This window comes from Pocillopora damicornis, chromosome 2, assembly GCF_964200805.1.
Source record: "Pocillopora damicornis chromosome 2, jaPocDami1.2, whole genome shotgun sequence".
Taxonomy (NCBI): Eukaryota; Metazoa; Cnidaria; class Anthozoa; order Scleractinia; family Pocilloporidae; genus Pocillopora; species Pocillopora damicornis.
Genome location: NC_142671.1, coordinates 28326340 through 28351932, shown reverse-complemented (window position 1 = coordinate 28351932; position 25593 = coordinate 28326340). Strand labels below are relative to the sequence as shown.

At 37.2% G+C, this 25593-nt stretch overlaps 1 protein-coding gene and 1 pseudogene across 2 annotated transcripts in view; one reads left to right on the top strand and one right to left on the bottom strand.

Annotated features, from left to right (window-relative positions):
- LOC149050645 (uncharacterized) overlaps positions 1-25593 on the bottom strand; it is a 404897-nt pseudogene that overhangs the window by 167156 nt on the left and 212148 nt on the right. The gene's annotated exons all lie outside the window — the stretch shown is intronic.
- Positions 6725-17465, top strand: LOC149050664 (uncharacterized). The gene is made up of 7 exons (XM_089198189.1): positions 6725-8147; positions 8797-8835; positions 10585-10917; positions 11011-11259; positions 13960-14083; positions 14885-14956; positions 17345-17465. The coding sequence occupies exons 2-7, from the start codon at positions 8802-8804 to the stop codon at positions 17418-17420; spliced, it is 888 nt and encodes a 295-aa protein (XP_089054315.1). The 5' UTR covers positions 6725-8147; positions 8797-8801; the 3' UTR covers positions 17421-17465.

Genomic DNA, 25593 nt, shown 5'->3' with positions numbered 1-25593 from the left:
CAGACCTCGGAGACCAGTGGAATTCTGGTTGCATGGTTCTTCTGGCTCATACTAAATTTAACTGAGTGTAATTTTCAGGGGAGAGGAATATGTCTGATGGTATGAGCACATCCTCTTACTTTTACTTTACTTCCTTTTTTTTGAAGTGAAGTTGCAACTAATTTTTTCACAAAACAACCAAACTCCTACACAATAAATTATCTTGAAGACACTTTGTTTACATATATTGAAGTAGCTGAATTTTATCTTCCTTACACATAAAAATTAGAATAACAATAATAAGCAACTGTCCATTTTTAACTCGTGAATTGCGCGCATGCGCAAGAGCGAGTTATAGATACGATGTGGGGAATGGCATTCGCTCGCTCGCTCGATTGGTCGATTCCTGTAAACTTTTTTTAGATTTTAGGCTTTTGAGTGTATTTGATAGTTTTTGGCAAGCAATAAACAGACGAAATGGCGACCTTTGTTGCTAAGAATAGTGGTGGGGTGAAAAAGAAGCCAATGATAATCTTAAAAGAGTTTTTTTTTTCGTTTTAGTTTCAACAAGCAGCGCCAGCGACTGGCAGGCATGCAAGTATTCACACTGAAATAACAGAACAACCTTCGTTTTTCATAAAATTGTGATTTACAATCCTTGAACTTGAAAAAAATCCGAAGATTCATTGAAAATATCACTTACTGCGAAGCGCTCGGAGTTTACAGATGTTCAAAAGCTTTTTCTGTTATAGCGTGAGATTGTGGACAAAATTGATCATTACATTTCGTCGCGTGTGTTTTTCCTGTGTGAAGCAACAGAAGATGCCGGCGACTGACGAAATAACAAGTTAACACGAAAATCAAATAACACCTAAACAAACAATTTTAGCTACCGATTTTCAGTGAATTTTTAAAGAACAATTTTCTTTTAAGTTTCAAGATAATTTGAGGATTCAACATACATACAACGTACTAAAATGCGAAAGTTACACACCACAAAATTGGTAAATAGACCTGAAATGAAATTCTATCTTGTTATTGATTATACGTTGCCTAGCACGTGACTTAAATCTACCCAGGCGGAGATCCAAAATGACGGAGGTAGGCTTGGCTCAGTTATATCACTCAAAATTCGTTCCCGTTTGTCTCATTTGATAAAGAGGGAATCGTTAATGTTTTCATTAAGAAAGTATTGCCTTGATTTTCTAACATTTACAACGAAAGAAAGTAAATTTCGCTTTTCACCCACATTTACTTCCAACCTTTTCTTTTGAACCAGAAACAAAAATGATAGACGTTTAAAACACATGACATCATCCACCTTGTCAAATGTAATAGCATGATCATTTCAATTGTAATGCCTTCTTATCCCAACGTTACTTTGTTTCTTTGCTACATTAGCGAACACTGAACTACTGCTCGTACTCTAGATATGACAATCAATTCCCTAAACCAGATAACATTAAACATAGTCTAAAAAATCATGTGTCAATTCACGAGTTTGCTCACAGAGCACTTTGATTTAATAATCTACTTTATAAGTATTGCTTGTTTACTGTGCAGGAATACCAGCTTCAGTTTTTGTTTCTTTAGTCTTGGAAATTTAATAGAATAAACCATTGAACTTTTTTTGCAATAAGTAAATCAACAGAAAAGTAAAATAACATCGGCTTCGTTGACATCTTTCAATGGTTTCTCCCAAAGATAAGATTATAATGGAAAAGTACCTTTGTTATTCAAATTCTAACTAAACATATGGAAGTAAAAGATGATTTTTTAATTTTGTTTACTACAGTTTTGAATATTTAATTCCAAGGATAACGGCCGCCTGATAGTATTAACGAACTTGGAGGATTAGTTAACAACAAACTGAACTGTTAAATCGTGAAAAATGAAAAATAGTTATACATCTGAGTTTTAAGGAAGATTATGCTGAATGGAGATGTGCAATATATATCACAGCCACAGTAATTATTTACCGTGGCTACAAACTGATGACTGGGTTGAATTTTATTTTGTGTCTTTTGAAATGTTTACATGTACAACTTTCTTAAAATTATTTTCTATGGCACCATGTAGGTATCTGACTATTTTAATTCTGGTCTTATAGACTTAATTATTTAGCCCAAATAAGTAAATTTAAAAAAGCGTTAGGGATGTATAAATTACCTAAAGTGAATTTAAAATGAGACAACCTCTACGTTTATTACTTGCGCAGCTTTAAACATCTGTGTGGGCTTTTTTTATCAACTGATTTGAGGAGTAGAATGATTTTTGCGTTGGCAAATTTGGCGACGTTATATAAGCATGCATCCCTCAATAGTAGGCCGGGAGACAATCGCATGATATTTTTAGCAGCAAACAGAAGTCCACTTTTATGAAATACGGTGGACTAATCAGGTTCTTTTTCTTTTGTCTAAATAACCAAGGAATTTTCGTTTTGTAATTGTATATTTATATGGTTTTGACTTAGGTTGACTTCAGCATTTTTAGAAATAAACCGGTCACTTGACATGAAATTGGTTGTTAACAGGGAAAGATCCTTTAAGAGAACCTCTTGACTATACCTTTAGACCCCTACTCTCGTCAACTGTTATTTCCAAGGTAATTTAGTGTTAACAACTGGGTTGAAAACGTAAATTAGCCACCGTAAAGAGTAAAAAAGCTGACGTTTCGAGCGTTAGCCCTTCGTCAGAGCGATTAGAAGAATTGTGGGTTGTGTATGGATTTATATGTAGAAAGTGGAGCTACGCCATTGGTGGGAATATGATGACGAAAAAACAGGAATAAATTAGTTGAATGAAAAGCGCTCGTTGATTCCGTGGGGATTAAGGGTGCCGATTTGAAATATAAATTTTTGTTCTAGTGTTTTACGGCTTTCCGAACTGCCTAGATGTAAGGAAAGGCCGCAAACTGCCATATGCTGTTTAGAATGATAAGGAAGATTAAAGTGTCTAGCGACTGGCTTGGATGCGTCCTTGTCATTTATTTCCACATCGCGAAGGTGTTCTCGGAATCGGTCACCCAGTCGTCTTCCTGTCTCGCCGATGTATAACTTATTGCAATAAGTGCAAGTTATGCAGTAAATAACATTGGCGGAGGTACACGTAAAGTGATCAATGATCTTAATGGATCTTTTGGGTCCCGATATTTTCTGTACGTTGTGAATGAAAGGACAAGTTTTGCATCGTGAGCGAGCGCATTTAAAAGTTCCAGATTGGTCATTGGTTTGAAATGAACTCCTGACTAAAAAGTTGCCTATGTTTTTGTCACGTTTGAATGAAATAAGTGGGGGTTGCGAAAAGATAGTACCAGTCTCTGAATCGTTTTGGAGTAATTTAAAATTTTTAAGAATGATAGATTTAACTGCGTGGTTGTGAGGGTGAAATGTAAGAGTAAATGGAATGCGATCCGTGTTCTCCTTCTCGGCCGTTTGTAGTGCTGCCTGTCGATCGATTTGTTGGGCACGGTGGTAGCCCGCTTGAACGACAGAAACAGGATAGCCGCGTTTATCGAAAAACTGGCACATTGCCTCTGATTTTTCGGAAAAATCAGAGTCGTCACTACATAAACGACGAAGTCTGAGAAACTGTGAAAAAGGTATGGAGTTCTTGACGTGTGATGGATGTGAGGATGAATACAACAAGTAACTATGTGAATCTGTAGGTTTGTAGTAAACACTAGTACATAAGCCGTTGCCTTCAATTGAAATTTTGATGTCTAGAAAAGCCAAAGAATTGTCGGAAATTTCCCAGGTATATTTAAGAGCCGGATGAAAGGAATTGACGGCGGTTATAAATTGAGTGAGCTCCTCTTTGGTAGAGGAGGTAGCGCCGATGCAATCGTCAATGTAGCGGCCGTAGAGTTGAGGTTTTGGGCCGTGGTATTGGCTAAAAAATTGATGTTCGATAAAACCTACAAAAAGATTGGCGTAGCTGGGTCCCATTTTAGTACCCATGGCCACGCCATTAGTTTGTTTGTAGTAGTTACCACCGAATGAAAAGCAATTGAGTGTGAGTACTAGTTCGGCCATACGGAGTAGTGTTTCAGAGCTAGGTTCCTTAACAGTGCGTTGATCGAAAAAATGTTTGAGGGCCCGGAGACCTTCGTCATTGGGAATGACAGTGTAAAGAGATGTTATATCCATGGTGAAAATAAGTTTGTTTTGGTCGAGGAAACTAAAGTCACGAAAAATTTCAAGTGCGTGTTGGCTGTCCTTAATGTAAGACGGTAGAGTTTTGACGATAGGTGCCATAATTTTGTCTAAATAGCTGGAAATAAGTTCAGTGGGACAACTGCAGGCAGAAACGATGGGTCGACCTGGGTTGTTAGATTTGTGGATTTTAGGTAAAAAGTAAATACACGAAGTTCTAGGAGTAGTAATGATGAGATTTTTAGCAGTGGCCGGCAATTCTTGTTTAGCTATGAGATCGTTAATCGTATTTTTGACAATGTTTTGGTTAATTAAAGTGAGATCTTTGTCGACTTTAGCATAAAAGGAGGTGTCAGAAAGTTGCCGCAAAGCTTCTTTTTGATAGAGGTCGGCCCGCCAAACAACAACTGCACCGCCTTTGTCGGCCGCCTTAATGACAATGTCTTTGCGTTTTTTTAGACTTTTTAGTGCCGACCACTCTTCCGAAGAAAGATTGGAAAATTTGGTGTAACGATGGAATTTAAGTTTGTTGATATCGTGGCGACATTTTTTGAGGAAAAAATCTAAAGATGAGAACTGGCCCTCTGGGGGAGTCCATTTAGACTTTCGAATCTGGAGTGTTTCGAAAGTATCTTTGTTAGAGGTGTTAGAATCATCCTCTTTGTCATGAAAAAAGGCTTTCAACTGAACGCGGCGAAGGAATTTTTCAACGTCTTGCTTAACTGAAAATTCGTCGGTTTTTTGTGATATGGGAACAAAATTTAAGCCTTTGCTGAGAACTGATTTTTCTGGATCGGAAAGTAGTAAATTTTCTGGAATGGTAACTACAGTTTTGAGGTTTTCAGGCGATGAGTCGTTAGTGACTTGAGGGCCGATAAGTTGGTCGAGTTTTTGGGCCTTAATTTGGTGCAAATGTTTAAAAAGTTTAGAATTGGCATCCTGAATTTTGGCACGAATGGATTGATGCGCTCGCTCACGATGCAAAACTTGTCCTTTCATTCACAACGTACAGAAAATATCGGGACCCAAAAGATCCATTAAGATCATTGATCACTTTACGTGTACCTCCGCCAATGTTATTTACTGCATAACTTGCACTTATTGCAATAAGTTATACATCGGCGAGACAGGAAGACGACTGGGTGACCGATTCCGAGAACACCTTCGCGATGTGGAAATAAATGACAAGGACGCATCCAAGCCAGTCGCTAGACACTTTAATCTTCCCTATCATTCTAAACAGCATATGGCAGTTTGCGGCCTTTCCTTACATCTAGGCAGTTCGGAAAGCCGTAAAACACTAGAACAAAAATTTATATTTCAAATCGGCACCCTTAATCCCCACGGAATCAACGAGCGCTTTTCATTCAACTAATTTATTCCTGTTTTTTCGTCATCATATTCCCACCAATGGCGTAGCTCCACTTTCTACATATAAATCCATACACAACCCACAATTCTTCTAATCGCTCTGACGAAGGGCTAACGCTCGAAACGTCAGCTTTTTTACTCTTTACGGTGGCTAATTTACGTTTTCAACCCAGTTGTTAACACTAAATTACCTTCTATACTCTCCCACCGACGCAGCACCACAGTTTCTTTAGAAACTTACCCCTTCATTCATTTGTTATTTCCAAGTATTCTTTCGCCCCCCCCCCCCCCTCCCCCCCACCCTCTATCAAACAAAATGATTGCTATTCAGCTAAAAAATTCACGGTTTTTTAGAGTCCAATTTTCCCTCGGAAAGTTCTGATTAGAATTCTCAAGTCTCGGCTGCTTATGGCAGAGCTTCTCCCACTTTCTTTGTGTCTTTGTAGTATGTCTGCGCGTCCTCTCATGACTGAGACGGTCCTGTTTTGCAGATAACATGGTGGCTTTTTGGGAAAGATTCACAATTTACTAATATTTCTAATGAGTAAGGAGTAAAGAACAGCTTGGAGAGCCTTGACACCAGTCAAACTAGAAGCAAAATAACCAGCTGAGACAAACAGTTCCCTCTAAAGTTTCTCGTTCACTTTCCTTGCGTTCCGCTGAACACAAACATAGGCGCATGCGTACACTTAAATGAATTTTTATTGATGAGTCAATTGTCAACAAGCCTGATTTCTATATGAAATGTCCTGTTAAGCTGATCAAAAATGAGAAAGTTGGGCAAACAATAATAACTGAATTCTGCGTCAAGTTCTTCGGTAGGAGAGGAAATGCAACAAAATATGTGAATATTTCAGTGACATCTTCCACGGCCTCCCAAAGTCTTCACGCAAATAAAAAAAGAAAATTGACGATTCTCAATCAGCTTTTTATTTATTTAGCAGGTACTTTTGACTAAGGGATTTTAAATTTTATTAAAATGTCGCGGGTACTTAATTTTGCGATTCTGAGGAGATGATATTTTACGGGGTTTTATTTTCGCGATTTCGAAAGGCAAATATTTAAAAGGAACATTAAATTTCACGACTCAAGCGCTCTCAATTTCATTTAAATTTTCAATCTGTCAAATTTTTGAGGGCCGCGCGAGATATATCCTAAGGAATTTGTACGAATTAAGAGAGCGATAAAGATGAAGATGAGAGCTGGATTCTCTGCACCATATGCTAAATCCTTGCAAATGAACGTCATTTCACAATGGAAGATAAAAAATAGAAGTTACCAATACATAAGACCAGTTAATGATTTGTGTATTTGTTAACACATATCTTCTAGATTTTGTTGTTATTAAATGTTGATCACTTTTTTCTGTGATTTGAATTTTTTATAGGGAAATAATTAAACTACGAGCGTTTAGATTCCGCGCGGGTTTTTATGTACAGATCTTCAATTATAACAAATGGTGCTCGGGTGCTTATTTTCCTCAATATAGATTTAGATGATGTAGCCTAATAACAATTTTCAGCAAATTTACTTGGACAAGAGGACTAATAAACAGGGGTTAAAATACAGACGAGCACGTGAATACACAGAGGCACAAAAGAATAATATATAACATTGTTAACATGCTTTTTCATTGTGTTATCTTTGAATTCGCTCTCGTCAAGGTCAAAACGTTTTTCGTCGTCATTAAGGTCACTTAGTTCATTCCCTTTTTTTTTCTCGTCAACTTTATTTATTTATTTAATCATTATTTATACGCCGTAAAAAACATTCGTCAGGTACAAAAAATTCCAATACAATGACTAATATCCTAAGAACCTAAAAATCCTAATCCTTACATTATATTAACTTACAACAATGGGCCACTTAAAAACCTGATTTCCATGAATGCTGTGTTTAAGAATTATGATAGAGAAGGTGTTTAAATTGGTTTAATAAACCAGACTCTTTAATGTTACAGGGTAAGCTATTCCAAAGGGTTGCGCCGCTATAACTAAAACTATTTTTCATGCGGCTAGTTCTTGGAAAGAGGACAACAAGTTTGTTTACCGAGCCTGTTTTTAATATAATATTACTGTTTCTTTAATATAACTTACAATTATATTACAGGTAAGTCTTGCATGTGAACAGTGCTTAACTTAAGACATCGAATTTTGCAATCGATTTTCAGTTTACAAAGTTGAAGGTATAAATGTTTTGATTCACGAAGTACGATGAAGTATTGGCGGGTGTTAAAAATTCCTTTCCAAAATAAGAATGAGACATTTGAAATACTAATTATTCAACAAAGAGGAAATGACAGGAGGGGCCAGAGGCTGACTTCATTTTATGAAAAATTTTCTCCTCAAAAAAAGTGAATTACGTTATTATTTTGCCACAACTCGTGCGAACACTGTTTTTGTTTTTATCTTTTTTTTCCAGTTCAGATTTGTTAAACACATTGAGAAACTCATCTTCTTCAGAGGCTACGTGAGATAAATATATGTCGAGCCTCCACCGTTAGCAACTTACGTATAAACCCACCAGCTTGAAACATCTGTTAGGGTTTTATTGATGTATACGTGAATAAAATATTTGTTGTGTTGGTAAATGCGACTGCAGCATAAAAACACTCTAGCGGAGAAATGAAACAAATACTATTCAGGTAATCTTGTGGCTTTTTTGTGTTATAATTGTTGATGAAATTTATTTAAGTAGAGTCTTATGCTACACTGCTGGAGAAAAATATAAGGAAAAAAACACAAGAATAAGAGAACGTAACGCTTTGTGTCGTTATATGAGTAACTGACTTCTTAATAAAATTGTGACGACGACGAATTTTTATTTCATTTACCGACGCAACTTTTTCATAAATAACACTGTATGGAATATTACTAGAATTGAGGTAGGTGTGACACAGTGAAAAGACAGCAGTCAATGGAAATATACCGGATGTTGCTATAAGTCTCTTAATAACAAGAAACGTTTGGAAACAGCATTAAAAATTTGAATTGAACGATATTTATTGCAGGAATATTAACTAACCTGCACGTTCCATTTTAAGTTAAATAAAATATTAAAATAGTGTAAACATTCACCGTATGATATAGCCACGTACAGTGGCCGGGAGAACGCTTAGTCGTTAAGGCATAAATATTCTGGTCCAATCACGCGACAAAGAAAATAAGGTCGAAGCCGATGATGATACTGAATCGCAACGTTTACAACGTATAGATATGCTGAGGTGTCGAGTAGAGGCTCACAGATAAGATAGATTTGGATTTATTTTTATTCTCATTTGCTTTTCTTTCTAGGAAAGATGTCTAACATGTGGACTTTCACTTTTGTTTTGGGTAAGTCGGTTGCGCTTGTTTAAGATATGTAGTTTTCACTAGCGAGCATGAGACACAGGATGGTTCTTATGTCGCATCAAGATCTAGAGTAGTTTTGTTTGTGGTAAAATATAATTCTGATTTTCTGAGTGTAAGTTGGGATCAATTCTATCGGCAGAATCGTAAAAATAAGTAATGTTCGAGGCGAGTATTCTGTCAGCAAGTTCACGTAAAAATAGAGGCAAAAGTAAGGGGAAATCAGTAACATTATTTATACGAAGAACAGTTGTAGGAAAGTTCAGTGAAATTCATTGGCTCTAAATAAAAATCCTATATTGTATACCTTGATAATTTCTCGTTTCTTCATAGTGTTAGTACCTTTTAGCAGCTCCTCTATTTTGATCATTACGACTGACCAAAAAATGATATTGTGCTTATTAAGTTTGAGGAATTTATATGCACCATAAATTAGTTATGAATAGCGTTACATTTAGGCCAAGGTTACCATCCATATTCGTGAAAATACGTACAATCTGAAGGAACTATGTTTTTTGGCCACCGAGGGTAATTAAGAAAGTAATTTAAGAGTTTTGGTAAAATTTGGAGTAAACTATGCAATTTTACCGATGAGCATTGCAGTCTGGCAGTTTAAACTATTATGGGCACGGAAGCTATCCAAGCCTAACTAAGGGCTATTCATAACAGTTCTCGATAAGATTTAATGAATGTAACCGAAGAAGTTACAATTCATAGACCCAACGTTTCGACACTTCTGTCTAGTGCCTTCATCAGGGGTGATCTAAACGCTGCAACAAGAGGTCCTTTTATATGATCACTAATTAGCGGCCTTTTTTCTGACGAGGTGTAAATAGGCGTGAGGAAGCAAACCACCATCGTCACAATTTAAAGGAGCGTGGGCGGAGTTAATATGCCAAGCCTCCAAACAAAGGCGCTGGTGGTAACGCCGATTAGTGGTGATAATTTTAGAATTGTCCCACCCAATTGTATGGTTAGTTAGGCATGTATGCTCCGAGAAAGCTGAATTTTCCTTTTTGCAAAGGAAAACCGCTTTTTGGTGCTCTTTTAACCGTGTACCAAACTGACGTTTGGTCTGTCCGATGTATTCGTTGTCACAGTCATTGCAAGGAATAGAATAAATGGCGCCGGTTCGTTGTTCTTTCGTGACAGGATCCTTAGGTTTGGCGAAAATATGCCCCAAAATCTGAAAAGGCCCACGCTAAAGGCCCACGCTCCTTTAAATCGTGACGATGGCGGTTTGCTTCCTGACGCCTGTTTACACCTCGTCAGAAAAAAGGCCGCTAATTAGTGATCATATAAAAGGACTTCTTGTTGCAGCGTTTAGATCACCCCTGATGAAGGCACTAGACAGGAGTGTCGAAACGTTGGGTCTATGAATTGTAACTTCTTCGGTTACATTCATTAAATCTGCAAACCAGAGTAGCATCAAACTATGTCTGATTGTCCACCTGGTTGCCGTGTGAACTTTAATATAGTTCTCGATAAGAACATCGTTACTTGCGTAAAGTTTGTGTATGAAATCCATGCTTACCACATAGATGACTAGGAACATTTGACCCTTGTAGCCAGCATGAATCAGTTGTTAATTATTGACGTAGGAGTTTTGGGTTTACATTATTGTTTACGCACACGATAACAGAGGCTTAAAAAAAGAGATAGACAGTCATTAATGAACTAATTGTGCAAAGTATGTATACTTATTCCTCTGTGAAATTATGTTCTTTGTTACAGTTGCAATAATCGCGGAAGTATACTCCAGACAACGTTTTCCATACTTTGATACAACCCACCGTCTTCAGGTACAAAAAGGGAAATATGTCGAAATAGAATTGGAGCTATGGATGCACCCTGACACACCTGGAGCACCTTGCGCAGATGACGAATATCTTGAGATCCGTGATGGGCATAATCAGTCTGGAAATCTTTTGGGTGTATTTTGTGGAAGATACGTCCCTCCCTTTAAGCTACGTTCCAGTGGACGGAACATGTGGTTAAGATTTTCACCTCGCCGTAGATACTGGCTATGGCGCGGATATTATGAGGGAAAAGCACTAAATGCAACATGTAAGTATTCTTGGGTTTTAATTATTTGATTTACTTATTGGCTTATTGGCTTAATTTATTGTGGACGATATGTCTTACTATGTTTGTGCTTAGATACTACCAACCTGAAAAACGTCGCAAAGACTCATCAGTTTGTCCTGCTCAATCATTCGTCATCTTTGTGGTGCCCGTCGGAAGGTGGACCAGCTCCTCGCATTGTTTGGAGAAAGAATGACGCTATTGTGCAAAACAGCACTAGCGTGCGACTTCAAATCAACGTCACTGAAGAAGAAAGAATTACAAATTACAGCTGCGAAGTGGACGACCAGATGGACAGGAAAAACATCAGTCTTGTTGTCGAGAGTAAGTCTCAAGTTACATCTTTACTTCAAGGGGATCTCAGTTGTTGTGTATGCTTTTGGTAAACCTTACTCTTTGTCTTATATCGATTTTGGGAACTTTTCGTTTTAAAATAAAACCTTCTACAATTTTATTCAAAGGTAACCTGAAAAGTCACATTTATGAAGTAAAACACAAAATAACTAAGTTTCTTTTTTTTATTATTAAAAGATTAATTTTCATGCTTTTGCCTTTAAAAAATATTTATTGACTCGATTGGCCGCTGCCTAAGAAAAAGCGCCACACGTAAGAGCAAGGATATTGAAAAGCGCGGCATCTAAGAGAGTGGCGTTCCTTCAATGTACCATAACAAAGAGACGACTTGTTCACAAGAATTGCGTCTTTTTAATAGCCACTGTTTTGTCTTTCAACAAACAACGTGGATTTTCTTGTCTAAGGCGATCTTGTCACAAATAGATTACGCTCGCCTTGCTCTAAGCCGATTATTTATTAAATGCATTCTGGTGCAGTGTTTTTCTTATAAACATTGTGAAAGAAGTCTTGAGAAAACTAAATTGTAGCAGCCGTTGTATCTAACTTAGCAGTCATAGAAGGAATAGAAAGGGACTCGTGTTTGAAATTATAATGGAAGTCAAATATGTAGTCTGTTTATATTATGAGGGGGATTGATAGACTAATTAGGAAGAACTCCTTAGTGCGGCTTTATTACGTTTAATATCTGTCAAAGAAATGTATCATACCTTGATCTTTCTTCCCGGTGGAAAGAATCAAACCAGGTCTCAAATAATGTATTGCTCATAACTTTCTTATTCTTTAGTTTTCATCGATTTTGTTTTTTATCGGTTGATCACGCTGAGAAACTAATTCATATAACATAAAAAATGGCGAACTCATTTTCCCTTTCTCACGTGACAAAGCGTGTTGAAAATAATACTGTCTGCAATCGATCTGCATTTAACAACTTTTGCTGTGATGCCATCAAAAACTGTGCTGTTCAAACTATTGAATAATCGCAAAATCGTTCAGAATAAACAACTAGCAAAAGTCGCAAGTGACGTCAGTGAGGTTGTCCCCAAATGTAGCGACCAGAAAGTGATGCAAACACCTGCTGTCAATTTTCATTTGAAAAGTGATTAGTTGACGGTACCCATTGCTAACCTAAAGGCATTCACCACTACTTCGACCACGCAAGAGGCAATGCACGCAATAAAATCAGTGTATAGAAAAGTGAGAGCCGTTTTCCGGTTAGGCTAGCCATCTTTAAGTCGTTCACCGTTACGTCACAGAAGGAAATAGAAGATTAGTAGGTTGGTCTATTTGAATCTATTTGAAATAAGGAATTTAAGGGCCGGGTTGCATTAGAGGGAATTAAAATATTTAAGTTTTCGCGAGCCAAACATTGGCAAAAATTTTTGCAATTTTCAATTTTTGGAGGCGGTCGCATCAAAGTAGTATCCTTTGATCAAAACTTCATTGATTGACACATTCGTCAATCACCAACCCATCTCCCTCTACTGAAGGATAAAGAAAAAATTCTCGCTCGAATTACTGGGCAAGAATGGATCGTCATCGAATGATTATCTTTGCAGCTCTCTTTCTCAGCAAAACAACGTTGCGTCTTTTATCTTGTTGGTACATTATCAGCTGGCTTCCATGCGGCTAGTATCAGTCTTAGTCGTAGAAGACGAAGACTTCTATTAAATAGAGCTCGCTTTCGAAACCGTCATTAGTCGAGGTCTTCGCGTACGGTGGAGTCATGGTTCGAGCTTGGGACCATGTATTGTATTTCGCTTCCTTTTTTCCTGTCGATCTTTTTGGTTGCAGCTTGCACCACTTGTGCTGGCTTCGATGATTCCATTAGAAGGAGAAGTACTCGTTAAAGCCGATTGTTCTCCAAATTGCCGCCGATGACCGGGCCCAGGGTACGAGTCAGACATTCGAATAAAAACGTCGCTCAAATTCCTCGTTTCCTTCAAACGAAAACTGAGGGTCAGATGTCCTGCCATCGCGTGCGCCAAACTACTCCAGCGGATCACAGCGTATTTTTCCCGCTTAAATTTTATGTAGACATGTCTTGCGTACAATGACAGCTAAATGGTTAAAAAAACAAGATTGTCCGGTGTGCTAAAAATTGGAAGCCTGCGAGGCAGGACATCGGCTTCTTTGAAGATTGGCGAAATTTTGGCGATCTGCAAAAAGTTGGCAAGGTTTTAAAATTGAGGATAGCACTTATTTTACACTACTTGTTGACAGATTTTTCGCTAAACAAACAAGAAAGCTCTAATGCGACCCTGGCCGTAATAGGTTCGGTCTATTCGAATCTACGTCGTAAAAAAAAAAATTAACAAAATTTACACCGGATTGACTTTGCTACTCTCCTTATCTTCGAACAGATCAAACGTAAAATACCAAAGAACAACAAATCCCAATAATTAAGTATTTTAGATCATTTTCATACATGGCGGATAAAAATCATGTTCGTGACTATAAAGAGCTGTTTTGCATCAACGGCTGAATAGAAATAAAAAATGTGATGTGAAATATGTCTTCATTTCGATGAAAGAGCATTTTAGGTTTGGATGGTTTTGAACAATGCTTAGCTAAACGGATGGTATACTTTGTAACGTGCCATCATTAATTTGATTCGAACAAACAGATATGATTCAAATATCAATTTTTCATGGAAGCCTTTTTTTTTGTCAGAGTGCCCTCAACAGTGCCAATGCAAAGTCCTTAAAGGTAACATGAAGAACTTAGTATCGGCCGACTGTGGAACGAAACAGCTTAAGTCAATTCCAGAGAAAATTCCCCGAGCTACAGGAAAACTGTAAGTTCTTAATACATCATATAAGTTTAGGTAACGACATGATTTCGAGTGCAATATGATGTTGATAAATACTAAAAAATTTTCAAAGACAACAAAATTGCACGAGTCCGTCTTTGACAGATTTACAATTGCGCTTATTTACACCAAATTGCATTCGAAATCATGTCGTTACTTGTTAGTCTTGTTAATGCTTACATATGAAAAACTCACCACAGAAGTACGTCAAGAAGGACGAAATTTTGGCAGCGCCAATAAGAATTTATATGAAAAATGCAATCGTTTTCAGCCAATCAGACATGCGTAATTTTTTCATGTAAACGATTAAGCCTGAAATTTGGCCTTTGTTCGAATTTGGAAGTGGCACAATGATTGCCTAAAGTACGAGAAGGTTATACTAAAGACAAAATAATTTTATGGTCGTTTGTAATTTTATAAGAAATTTCATAAGAAATAACAAGAATTACATTCCATAACTGTTCAACCAGATGGGTCGGGTGATTTTCCCTTTCTATCTGCATTCAGAGTGTTGAAATGAAAGAAGAGCCAACTGATTTACCTTAGAATGTAAAAAAAACCAGTGAAAGCATATTCAATGTATTTGAAAATGTTGCACAGGTTAATTTCAGTCAGATTTACGCAGGAGTTTGAGATATTGACTTTGTTTTACTTTCGATCAAGAGTTTCTCTACCGGTTTTTTCTTTTTGGACACTCATTCGGTAAAAACAGACGGCGATTTTTCTGCTAGCTGCTGATTATCCTTTCACAATTTGAGTTAAAACTGACTTTCTTTTTTGTTGCAGCACGCTCTCAAACAACAAATTGAAGCACTTGCCGAAAGAAGTTTTCAGCAGAAATTCTAATCTGATAAAACTGTAAGTCATATTGACTTTGTCAACCTATTTTGTATTTTGATATATTGAAGATTGACGGATGGAAAATAATGTTTCATTCAGTGAGGTTCTTCGGGTGTGTTTCGCAAATCAAATTGCATGAATTTCGCAAATTAGCTAAATTCATGCATTTTGATTTGGCAAAATTCACTTTAAAAATTATTATGTCCGCTATTCCACGTAAAGGTCTACACATTGAGCTTGATCATGAAAATATTAAGTTAGACCTTAGAGCCCACCTGCAAATGTTAAGTTGGTGAAAGGACAACAAAAACAACAACACCAGCAACTACAACCTGACAAAGAAAACCCGTTGAATCTAGTAACGAAATCAGCGCCAATCTATCATTTCTCTTGGACATAATCAAAGTATTTCCATAGATTACCTCCATGTGATGTGTAATGAGTAAACTTTGATAAGGTATCTATGTCGGACCATCAAAATCAGAGTATTTATTCATTTGCTCGATTCGAACGTAGAACATAAACACTGACGAGCGAAATGACCCTCACATGGGAAATAGATCATCCATGATAAGCTTGGAAAAAATTCGTCCATCTTTACTATATTCTTAAAGCTCTCTTCCGGCTCTGTAAAACTTTTAGGTAGAAAAAACTTAATGCCTTAAGTAAAGCAGCTTGGAAAGTTACACGGCGAGATAAGTAAAAGAAAACGATATTGAGATCAGCTGAAAATTTGGACTTCAGTAAATTTCTTAAGTTCATTATTTCATATCGTACTCAAAGAACACTTACCATTGCAGTGTAAAAATACTCGAACTAAACAGAGAATCGTCGATATATCTTAGATCAGCTTTATACAAAGTGCTCTGCATGAGAAGCATATCAGTTTATAGCTAAGAGCCAAGTAGTAGATCGGACCCAGTTTAAGCCTTCGGAGCTAACCTCTATATTCATGGGAAAGAAGTCACTTAGAGCTGTTACACAAAGTGAGACAGAATTACTTCTGAGCGCAGCATTGAAATTACTATAAGAATATGAACACTTGCTTCTGATCCTTGCTGTGGAGGAAAAATTGATGTTACATGTATTTACTATCCTCTAAGATAGCCAAAAAAACATTTGGGGTGTTTCCGTGAGCATCATTACCATTGCATATTTATTTATTTTTTATTTGCTGGTTTTGGTAAACAGCAAAAGCGTTGGTCAAATTAAGCTCTGGTATTTTCGAAAATTATCTTTAGTATATAATTAAGCATTTCAAGTGTACACGCTCCCTTTGATCGAGGCCAAGTGAAAGAAAATCGTTTTTGGTCAGCTCATTACGAAAACATATGGCCGTTACGGAGGCTATAAGAAAATTTCCTATTTTTTTTAAACCCAAGATTTAATGAGGTGGGACATTTTACTTCCGTGCCGCAGAAATTCATTATTTTAACTATGCGGTATTTTAAAAACAACCTTAAGTTTAACTGAATGAGCTTGTCACTCAAAAGCGAGTTTATTGATCATACCTTTTCTTCATGCTAAACTGCAATTAGCACATAAAGAGGTAGGTTTGTTTAAGTCTTTGAAAACAAAAAAAGCTTGTAAGGTAGTTTCAGCAACATCATAGCTTTTCGATAATTTATGGTGGTTCCAAATTTATTCCACTGATATTTTTAAAAGTTTCTAAGAGCTAAGTCATGATGTGCTGACTGGTACTGAATAATCAAATCTTGGGTTCACCGAATTCTTTTTTGGGTGATATACACGGAAAACTAAAACTGGATGACACTGTAGTAGACTGAAGTGTTGCTATGGTAATCGTTTGAGCCAAAAAAAACTGGTCAAAACTTGTTAAGCAATTGTTCGTCACGGATATTCCTCGTGGGTGTGGAATTGGTTAAAACGTTCAAACCGAATTGTTAGAGGAGGTTTTCTGATCTATTAGTTCACAAAAGTTATCTTGTTTAAATGGTCACTGCTTGATCGAAAAGGTGAATGGCAGAAGGATAATCCTGATGAATGTACATTTCATCAGATCTTTTCAGCCATTATGAGATCGGTAAATGGTTTGAAGTTAAAGGAAAAACTAATAGCTGATTCATTTGTACGTGAAGCTCAAATTAAAAAGCACCATACGGACAGTGCGAGTCTCTTATATATTTGAAAGCTAGGCAATTCAGGTTACCAGTAGAGTAAATAAAATAATTAGGTAATTTGGTATAATCAACTGATTTGATAACGTAAATTGGTTACCGTATATGGTTTCAAAGCTATCGTTTCAAGCGTTAGCCCTTCGTCAGAGCAAATCGCTAATTTACGTTATCAAATAAGTTACACTCTTCCACCGACGCAGCATCACAGTTTCTTTAGAGACTTACTAACTCCATAAATAGGTAATTGATTTGTTAATTTGTTCCCTAGGGACTTGTCCAAAAACAAGTTGCAGAACTTGCCAGCAGGGGCCTTTAGTAACAACACAGGACTAGAATATCTGTAAGAATGACGTTTCTTTAGCTTACGAACATTCATTAATGATTTTATATAGAGACATGATATGGGCTTTCACATCAGAATGAGTTGGAATCTGAACATCCTGTCAAAAAATATAAAAAACAATACAATATTTCTTAGATTGGCAACTTCTCTTGTACAACTTAGTCCACTAACATTTCATATTTATTTGGAGTCCGGTAAGAGTCTTATCTACATCCCTAGGGGACTTAAGTGTACCATGGTAACTGGATAACAAAATGTCGTTTATCATGGTTAGATCCAGTTATGAAATTAATTCAAACAATACAATGCGATAATGCTCACTATGTGTCACCAACTCGTTCAACATGATGACATAACTAGTAAATAATCTTCGCTGTTTAACCCTCTTTAGCCCATTGAGTCGATAATAAGGTTTCATATTCCTGAGGTGGTGTGATTTTACCAAGGAATGTTTTGGCTTTAAAACATGCGTTATTTATTAGGATCATGGTGTGCCTGTGACATACCAGTTTCGATTCCGGGTACAATTTTTTGTTTTGGTTTTGGAAAATTCTTATAGTTTTATCTTTAGACAGCTTATTCAAGCATTGAGCTCTATCATCGCAAAATATATTAACTTTACGAATATCCTTTAGTTTCAAGGCTTAAACTTAAACACGAGTTCTGGAGATGGTCCAGGTGGTAGTCTCAGGGTGGGATTTATTTGAAATGTTAACGTCTCTAGGACAACCCCGGCCGAATTGAATTGGAGGAAAATAGTTTTTCATTAAAGTACTCTTGTCCCTTGATCCCTTATTTCGTTTCCATGAAGGTACACGTATGAACAAGTAGTCAAGGTGTCCCAATAATAAGGAATTCGGTCTTGTTGTTGTTCAGTTTAAGATTATCGTTCAACATCCATGAACGGATGTTCCTTACACAGTGTTCGATACTTTTCATCGCAAGAAATGCGTCCATATCAAATGATCACAGCTTCCTAAATGAAACAAGGTAAGCTTTTAGGGTGGTCAAGCTGTTTTCAGTTTGAATAACAGTGTCAGATTATCCGAAAACAGGAATAAATAAAGTTATCTGAACTCCACGTAATTATCAGATCCAGTACATGGCCCAGTTCATGTGTTGATTCCGACGCACGTCGATTTAATAATATCAACTCCAATAAATCAAAGAAATGACAAGCCGTCATGTGATTGTGATCATCAACACGGATATCGAAATCACCAGTAAAGAAAAGAGGATCACGAGATAAAATGATAGGTTCCAAGAAGTCTTAAAATTCCTCAATAAAACTGATGATAGTCTCAAGATTGACTTTTAGAGTACGGTCGACGATATATTAAGGCCAGTGTAAGGCGTGAATTTCGAAGATTTGATGGAGACGAGATAGTCGGAACATTCAAAAGACGTTCTTGAACGAAATTAGAGTTTGCGAAGAACCGACCAAAAAGCAGCTCATTATTTTTCGATTCTCGTTTTCTTTTTTAAATGTCATGTGTCCTCGTTTTCTTGTTCAAATGTCTGAATGGTGCAACCGATCTCAGTGTTCATTATTTTGTTTCCTTTTTTATCTTACGGGCGTCACCTCGCAAGGGTCCTTGTGTGCAATTCGCACCAGGCCTATTGGCTCCACGACTTTTTTGGTCTGCTTTGCTCTGTCAATAATTGTTCTTGCTGTGTCTTGTACTTTCGATTTTTATCGTGTGTTGTATTATTGTACTAGTATTATATGAGTCATACCCAATAAAGCTGTTGAAAAAAAAAATTAAAAAATAAACAAAAGAAGCGTACCCCCATCTTCACGAGTACTTTTGGGGAAACTAAATAGCTTGAAGCCAGGTGAAGCTATCACAATGCAAATTACAGGGTCGTTATCCGATAACAAGGTTTCGGTTTTTACAAATAAGTCAGCATTACATCAATAGACGTAATCAACAAATAGTGCAGATTTGTTAACAATAGAGCGAGCATTTAACGTGCACACAGTCAGATGAGTATGGCCGTTGTTGTCTGATGAAGATCGGATACACAATTAATCTGCGCAAGATTGGAATGGTTGTGATGGTTCCGTCGTCTACGTTTCAAAGTACAACTATTTGTTGTTGAAAGTCGTATTAAGTGGACCAGCAACTAGTGTCGCCACTAGTTGCTGAGCGAAGGCGAGTGAGGTTAAAAGCGGAGTATGTTGTGTAAGATCTCCGGCGAGTAAAGTCACTATGCCTTCTTGTAGAAGATGAAATTTAAAGATGGTGGGTCGAACTCAACGCTGACTAATAGCTTGCATGATGCATATCTACTCTATCCGAGATCTCCTTGCCTTCATCAATGTTTAGGACACGACATACACAGGAAAATTAAATTACCCAGATAAAATAGGGAGTGATTTAAACAACAGCGCAGAGAAAATAGAAAACAGAGGCAAATTGAGCCGGTGATACAATGACGATTACACGCCACTGCGCAAACTGATCTGTCTCTATATGTTGCATACACACATGCTCCTTTATCACTGTGATTAGTAGCCGTTTCTCGATTCTCTGGTTCAGCCGTCTCCAAAGTTATAAAAAAAAACGATTGATTTCACAGCCTTCAGTGAGCGTTCACACATGCTTCTTTGCCACGGGGATTACTAGACTTTTCTCGATTCTCTGGTTCAGCAGCCTCCAGATTGAAAAAAAAACAATTTTATATCGTAGTCTTAATCTGTGCTTCGGCGAGCATTTTCCTTTCCAGCCTCACACTGCTCTTTCAGTCAAGCTCAAAAGTTTTAGAAATAACTTTCATATTCTCGATGCATTAAGATCAAGAATAATCCAGCCGATCACGCCCTAGGGAGATGCCGAGGAAATGACGAGGGACTAATCAAATCTAATTGTCTCAGAGGGCCTGCTTCCTATAGGGGAGAAAATTCTATTTTTAGGAGGAGACATTTTCGTTAGTCAGATATGAGAACTAGGCTATTGTGCGCACGACTTCAGTCAAGAAGAAGTTTAGCCGCATTAATGGCGTTTCAAGGTTCCTCGACTGGGAAAGAGCAGTCAGATCGATAAATTATATAAGAGGAACTTTCATGAAGAACAAGGTAAAAATAGTCACCACCACAGTAGCCGAACTACGAGAAACAGAAAAGCTTATCTTAAAAGAATAACAACAGACAACATTTAAGAATTAAGTCTAAGCCGTAAGAAATGGAATACTGAACTCAAAATTAAAAGTTCCCAATAAGGTTGGATTCGATGATCAAGGATCGATGATCAGTCGATGATCAAAGAACGGTTAGAGTTGGTGAGAGGCTTGAAAATTCCGCTTTACCATTCAGCGGTAGACATCCGATAGTCTTAACGTGGCGTTTTCAAATAACTTCTCATTTAAAAAACCAAGGAAAAGCAATGAGCATAAACGAGATTCGTTAACATCTCGTGTCTAAAATTTACGTTGTTGTAATAAATATATTTTAGCACAATTGAGTTATCCAATCACATAGAGTAGAAGCACCCTGAACAGGATTTCGTGCGGGGTACTGTTGAAGGGGAGAGAAGATAGCGGGTCGAAGAACTTCGTACTCAGTGAGAATCAGGCTTAGGTATCTGAACGGGGCGCGCGAATATCTTTATTTTCGTTCTACGGCAGGAGTATTTAGAATCACCCGTCCACGTGTGAGGCATTCAGAGAATACAGCCGAGGCGTTTCATTCGAAGAATATTACGGATAACGGTAACGAAAATAGTTTTCCGTCGCATTGTACATATTATCTTTTTTTTCAAAATCAGAAGAAATCCACATTGTTATGCGCATTTATCTAAGAGTTCATAACAATAACTGTTGAGAGGTGTGACCAGAAAGATTTATCAATGTAGTCGAGTGTTTCTGCAAACTTCTAGAGTGATGCGCAAGTTATGTAACATCTTTAAATGCACATAACAGTTTAAGAGTTAAAATATTACAAGCAACTAAAGCTATGAAGAGAAGGGAACATAAATAAAAAGTTATTACAAAGACTACATTGTGACTAAAAGAAAACTTTGTACTACAATAAAACCATACGATAGAAATGCCCGTCCAATTAACAACTGCGGCTAATTACTGTTGCGTTGCGACCGTTTGGACCGATCATGCGTGTTTTTACTGTCTTCTCAAAACTATTGTTACATTGTGTTAAATAAAAGAGGTAGAAGGTTAAACTTTTACCTTACCATTTATTTTGCTTAATTTGCCCGTTCGGTAATAGATTTGGAGATGCATAAATCTCTTCATGCAGCACCAGTATCAAGCACATTATTACAAATGTATAAAACATGCGCGAGGTCTACATCCATAGGGAGCCAGTGAAATCTTTTGAGTAAAACTATGGCAACTTGAATTGAAAAAAAGGGAGGCAGAAGGATATCGTACAGAAGCTTTCAGACTGAAAATCATATGAAATGTTTCAGTTGCAAAAAAAACCGAGCTTCATCCAGGTTTTGAAATGAAGCTCAGCAAACAAAAATTATATCATTTTTACCAGATAATTAGATAGCGAGGGACTCTTAAGACTGTCTACACAGACTTATTGTACGATATGAATTTGTCTCAAGACCAGTAAAAAAAAACTGAAACATCTTCTATGAGAGAAAAGTCAAACTACATAATCATTTACTACCGATATCGCTTAGGAGACAATTAAGCTATAATGAATTGAGCTATATTGTTGTACAGCCTTAAATTTCAAAACAAACGACCAGTAAGCAATATCACACATCAAAATGTCTAACAAGTTGTTTATCATCTAATTGCTTAATTTTACTGTGTCTCTGCTCATTTTTTACATGGCGGGAAAAGGAAAGCGGAAAGAGAAGCGTAGCGCGTGCCGCCGACCGGTTAAACAGGTTTTTTTACTGTACAAAATAACCAACTGCACAATATCGCGGGATATTTGTGGTTCACCTGTGTTCTATTCGCGCCTTATTTGTACTCTACTTTGTGCAGTTGGATATAATTTTGAAATAAAGGGTTGTGTTTTATAGCTTAAAATGTTTGAATGAGGGACCATTCGGAAGTTAAAGGAGAGCAAGCACAGTTAATTTCATATTCTTTTTAATACTTCCCTAAATTAAAGATTTCATTTCAGCTCCACCCGATTGAATGAAAATCGTTCGTGTCATGATTTCGAAATTGTTACTTTAAGTAAGATGAGCAGATGTTACCACCTTCAGAAAATACCAAGTAAACAATATTATTCAGCCCCAGGATAATTTTACATAAGTAAACAGCTTCAGTGCGGTTAAAGCCAAGTTAAATTTTGGAGAGTCAATGAAGATATATTCCATGATATAAAAATAGCCCTAACTAGTCAAATCATATCAAGATGTGGCCAAACACTTTTATTAATTATGCAGAAATTATCCTATGTACAATAGCTTACACTTTGTTGTTGTTATTGTTGATTGTAGGGACTTGTCCAACAACCAATTAAAGAATCTCTCGTCAGGAGCTCTTAGCGGAATTTACTTCACCTACTATTCTTCTCTGAACCTGTAAGTAAGACTGTTGAACTTTAATTTTATATTTGCTTAAAGGGACCAAAAGTAGATCAAGGTTTACAATTACCCAGGTAAGTGTCGGGATGAAATGAGAGGAAGAAAGGGTGTATAGATTCTGAGCTGACTCCTTCTCAACCCATGAGGTGTTGCTTACAGGAATGACAGCAAAGTAGCCGGACATATGTGGTGAAAACCATCAAGCGACGTAGATAGAAGTCTGCAAAATTAGAATCCAGCAAGTCTCTCTATCATGAAAAAAAAAAAAAACAAAACAATCGTCTCTTTAATCGTGTACACGGTAAAGGGAAGGATATCATGAAAATTTACCCGTCATTGGGCCTGATCGTCCGGGTAAATATAAGTTTCGCGTGTTATTTGAATGAATAAAGTTCGGCCTTTTATTTATAATTGGTCAGCTCCGTGATGTCTATCGTTTGATTTTCAGATCTATAACATTTCATCTGTCTTTTTTGGTTGATTTTGATCCGTCTGTCATGATACAAGGTCTTTTGATTTAAAGTAACAGCAGCTTAGACTATTTCGTTTAGATCTTGAAAGTTCACGTCAGCTCAGTTGGTATCATACTCTTGATTCTACTGTTACCTTAAGCAAAATTGTTTTTTCAAACATCTTTTTGACCTTAATTTAACTTGATCATGTCGAATGAGGCTCATCATGTGACCCCAACTTTTGTTCCCCAATAATCACCACAACGTACACCAGGCACTAAAATTTGTGGAAAGTGCGGCGTCACGGACGGAAACAAAATGACTTCGTGAACGCCATTAGTCGAGCATCATGACGGGATGCTCAAGAGAAATAGAAATTTAGATAGCAAAATTGTCGCTCTCGGTGATGGAATGGAGATGAAATTGATTATGCAAGCGCTTAACCGAGGAATCTTACTTCGAGGGGGTGAGGGGTGGGGCGGAGAAATTCACGCCCCTGAGCTGACTGTCTAACGGTCACAGGGCAAATATTAGTCAATTATTTCTTGATTAATGAGAAGTAACTGGACTTGGAACGTGCCAAGGAAGACTTTACAGGAGTTTCATTTGTCTGCTTATTCCCTAGAAGAATGCAAATTTAATGTTCATCCAACCAGACGTTATTAAAGCGTCAACATCCTTAGGAATTTATTGAGGAATGAATAGACGATTTTTAATGGGAAGTCGTAATTAAACCTTCATGATAAAAAAAAGATAATAATAATCCAAAGATAGCCTCAAAGTATCTCATAAACTCATAAGTATTAGCCCGTTCAAAGTCATTTTTAAGGTTAAATAGAACTCGAGAATCTTTCATGATGCACTGTTTTCATCTAGTCCTTTGTACGAAACATTTAAACGGACATAACATGTCTCAGTTTTCTGAAGCTTTGTTTTTCATAAAATAGCTGAATCAGCTTTAAGTTGTTATTTGCTCGACTTTATTCCTAGCCTCAACTGTTATAGCCTGTGTAGGTGACTAGTGTGATGTTTTTTTTTTTGTCACACGTTCTTTATTTGGTATCAAATCAATGAGACTAAAACCTTGATAGGTGAACTTCTTTGTGTGGTTTACTCTCTGTGACGTAATGTTGTCAAGTTATATCTCTTGGTTGAATAGTTCAAAATTTACTCAAAAAAGCTGAGTACAAATGAGTTTTATAGCGTAGAAAGCTCCGGTTCGAACCGAGGCCTCCCGCCGTCAGAGGTTTCGCCTTCTACGACATTTCACTACATTATGCCTCCGTTATATTCAAGAGGCGAAAAGGAGATATCGGGGAGAATTGGAAACTAGGCAAGACAAGTGTTGATTTAAAATCATGTCACCTTCGGATATGGGAAATCTATTATGAAGTCCTCCTCTTTAAGCATTCGATTGGAGAAGATGGCTCGGAGTGGTCACCACTTTCCCTAGTTCAGAGGAACTTGTAGTCATGGGGGAAATGAAAAATTGCTCTCACTCTATGTTAAAAAATCTTTTGCCACCCGCACTCTACCAATCGTAAGTCCCACAACCCGGCAATGTGACCGGCGGTGGGAAGAAAAAGTCTTGAAAGAGTTTTTGAAAATTGTGCTTTGCCTCAATTCAAGCAAGGAGATAAACTTGGTGACTGTCTATATAAGAGTTTTTTTTCGATGTTGCCAATTGTCATGCGTCCTGTTGATAAGCCATCTGACTTAGTGACTCTCATTATGGCGACCGGCGGAAAAGAAGTCCGGATAACTGCGCGTTTGCAATGCCCCATCGACTTATTGGAGGCGCGTAAGTTCAGGAAAGCTTACACATGCCTTTGCATCAGCATTTTAGAACTTGGTCACAAAACAAGAGTAACATGCGAACGAACTTCGTTATCCTGTATGGTCGTTATCGCTGCCCTCAGATATCGTCTTTCACTTCGTAAGTGAGATATTTGACAACCTTCTTCACCAAGAATCCCAGTGTGAAGTGGAAGCGCATATAATGTTGGCACAGTTGATGCGGACCATCGCAGGAATTTGGAGTTTTTCATGCGGGAGAAGGATGTGAAGTTCAGCAATAAGAAGCCAGAATTATATATCGTAATTAGTATAGGTAATCACATGAGGCCAAGTACTATTAAGGATTAATTGCACGAGAGTTTTCAAAATTTTCCAAAATTTTGAAAACTCAAGTGCAGTTAATCCTTAATAG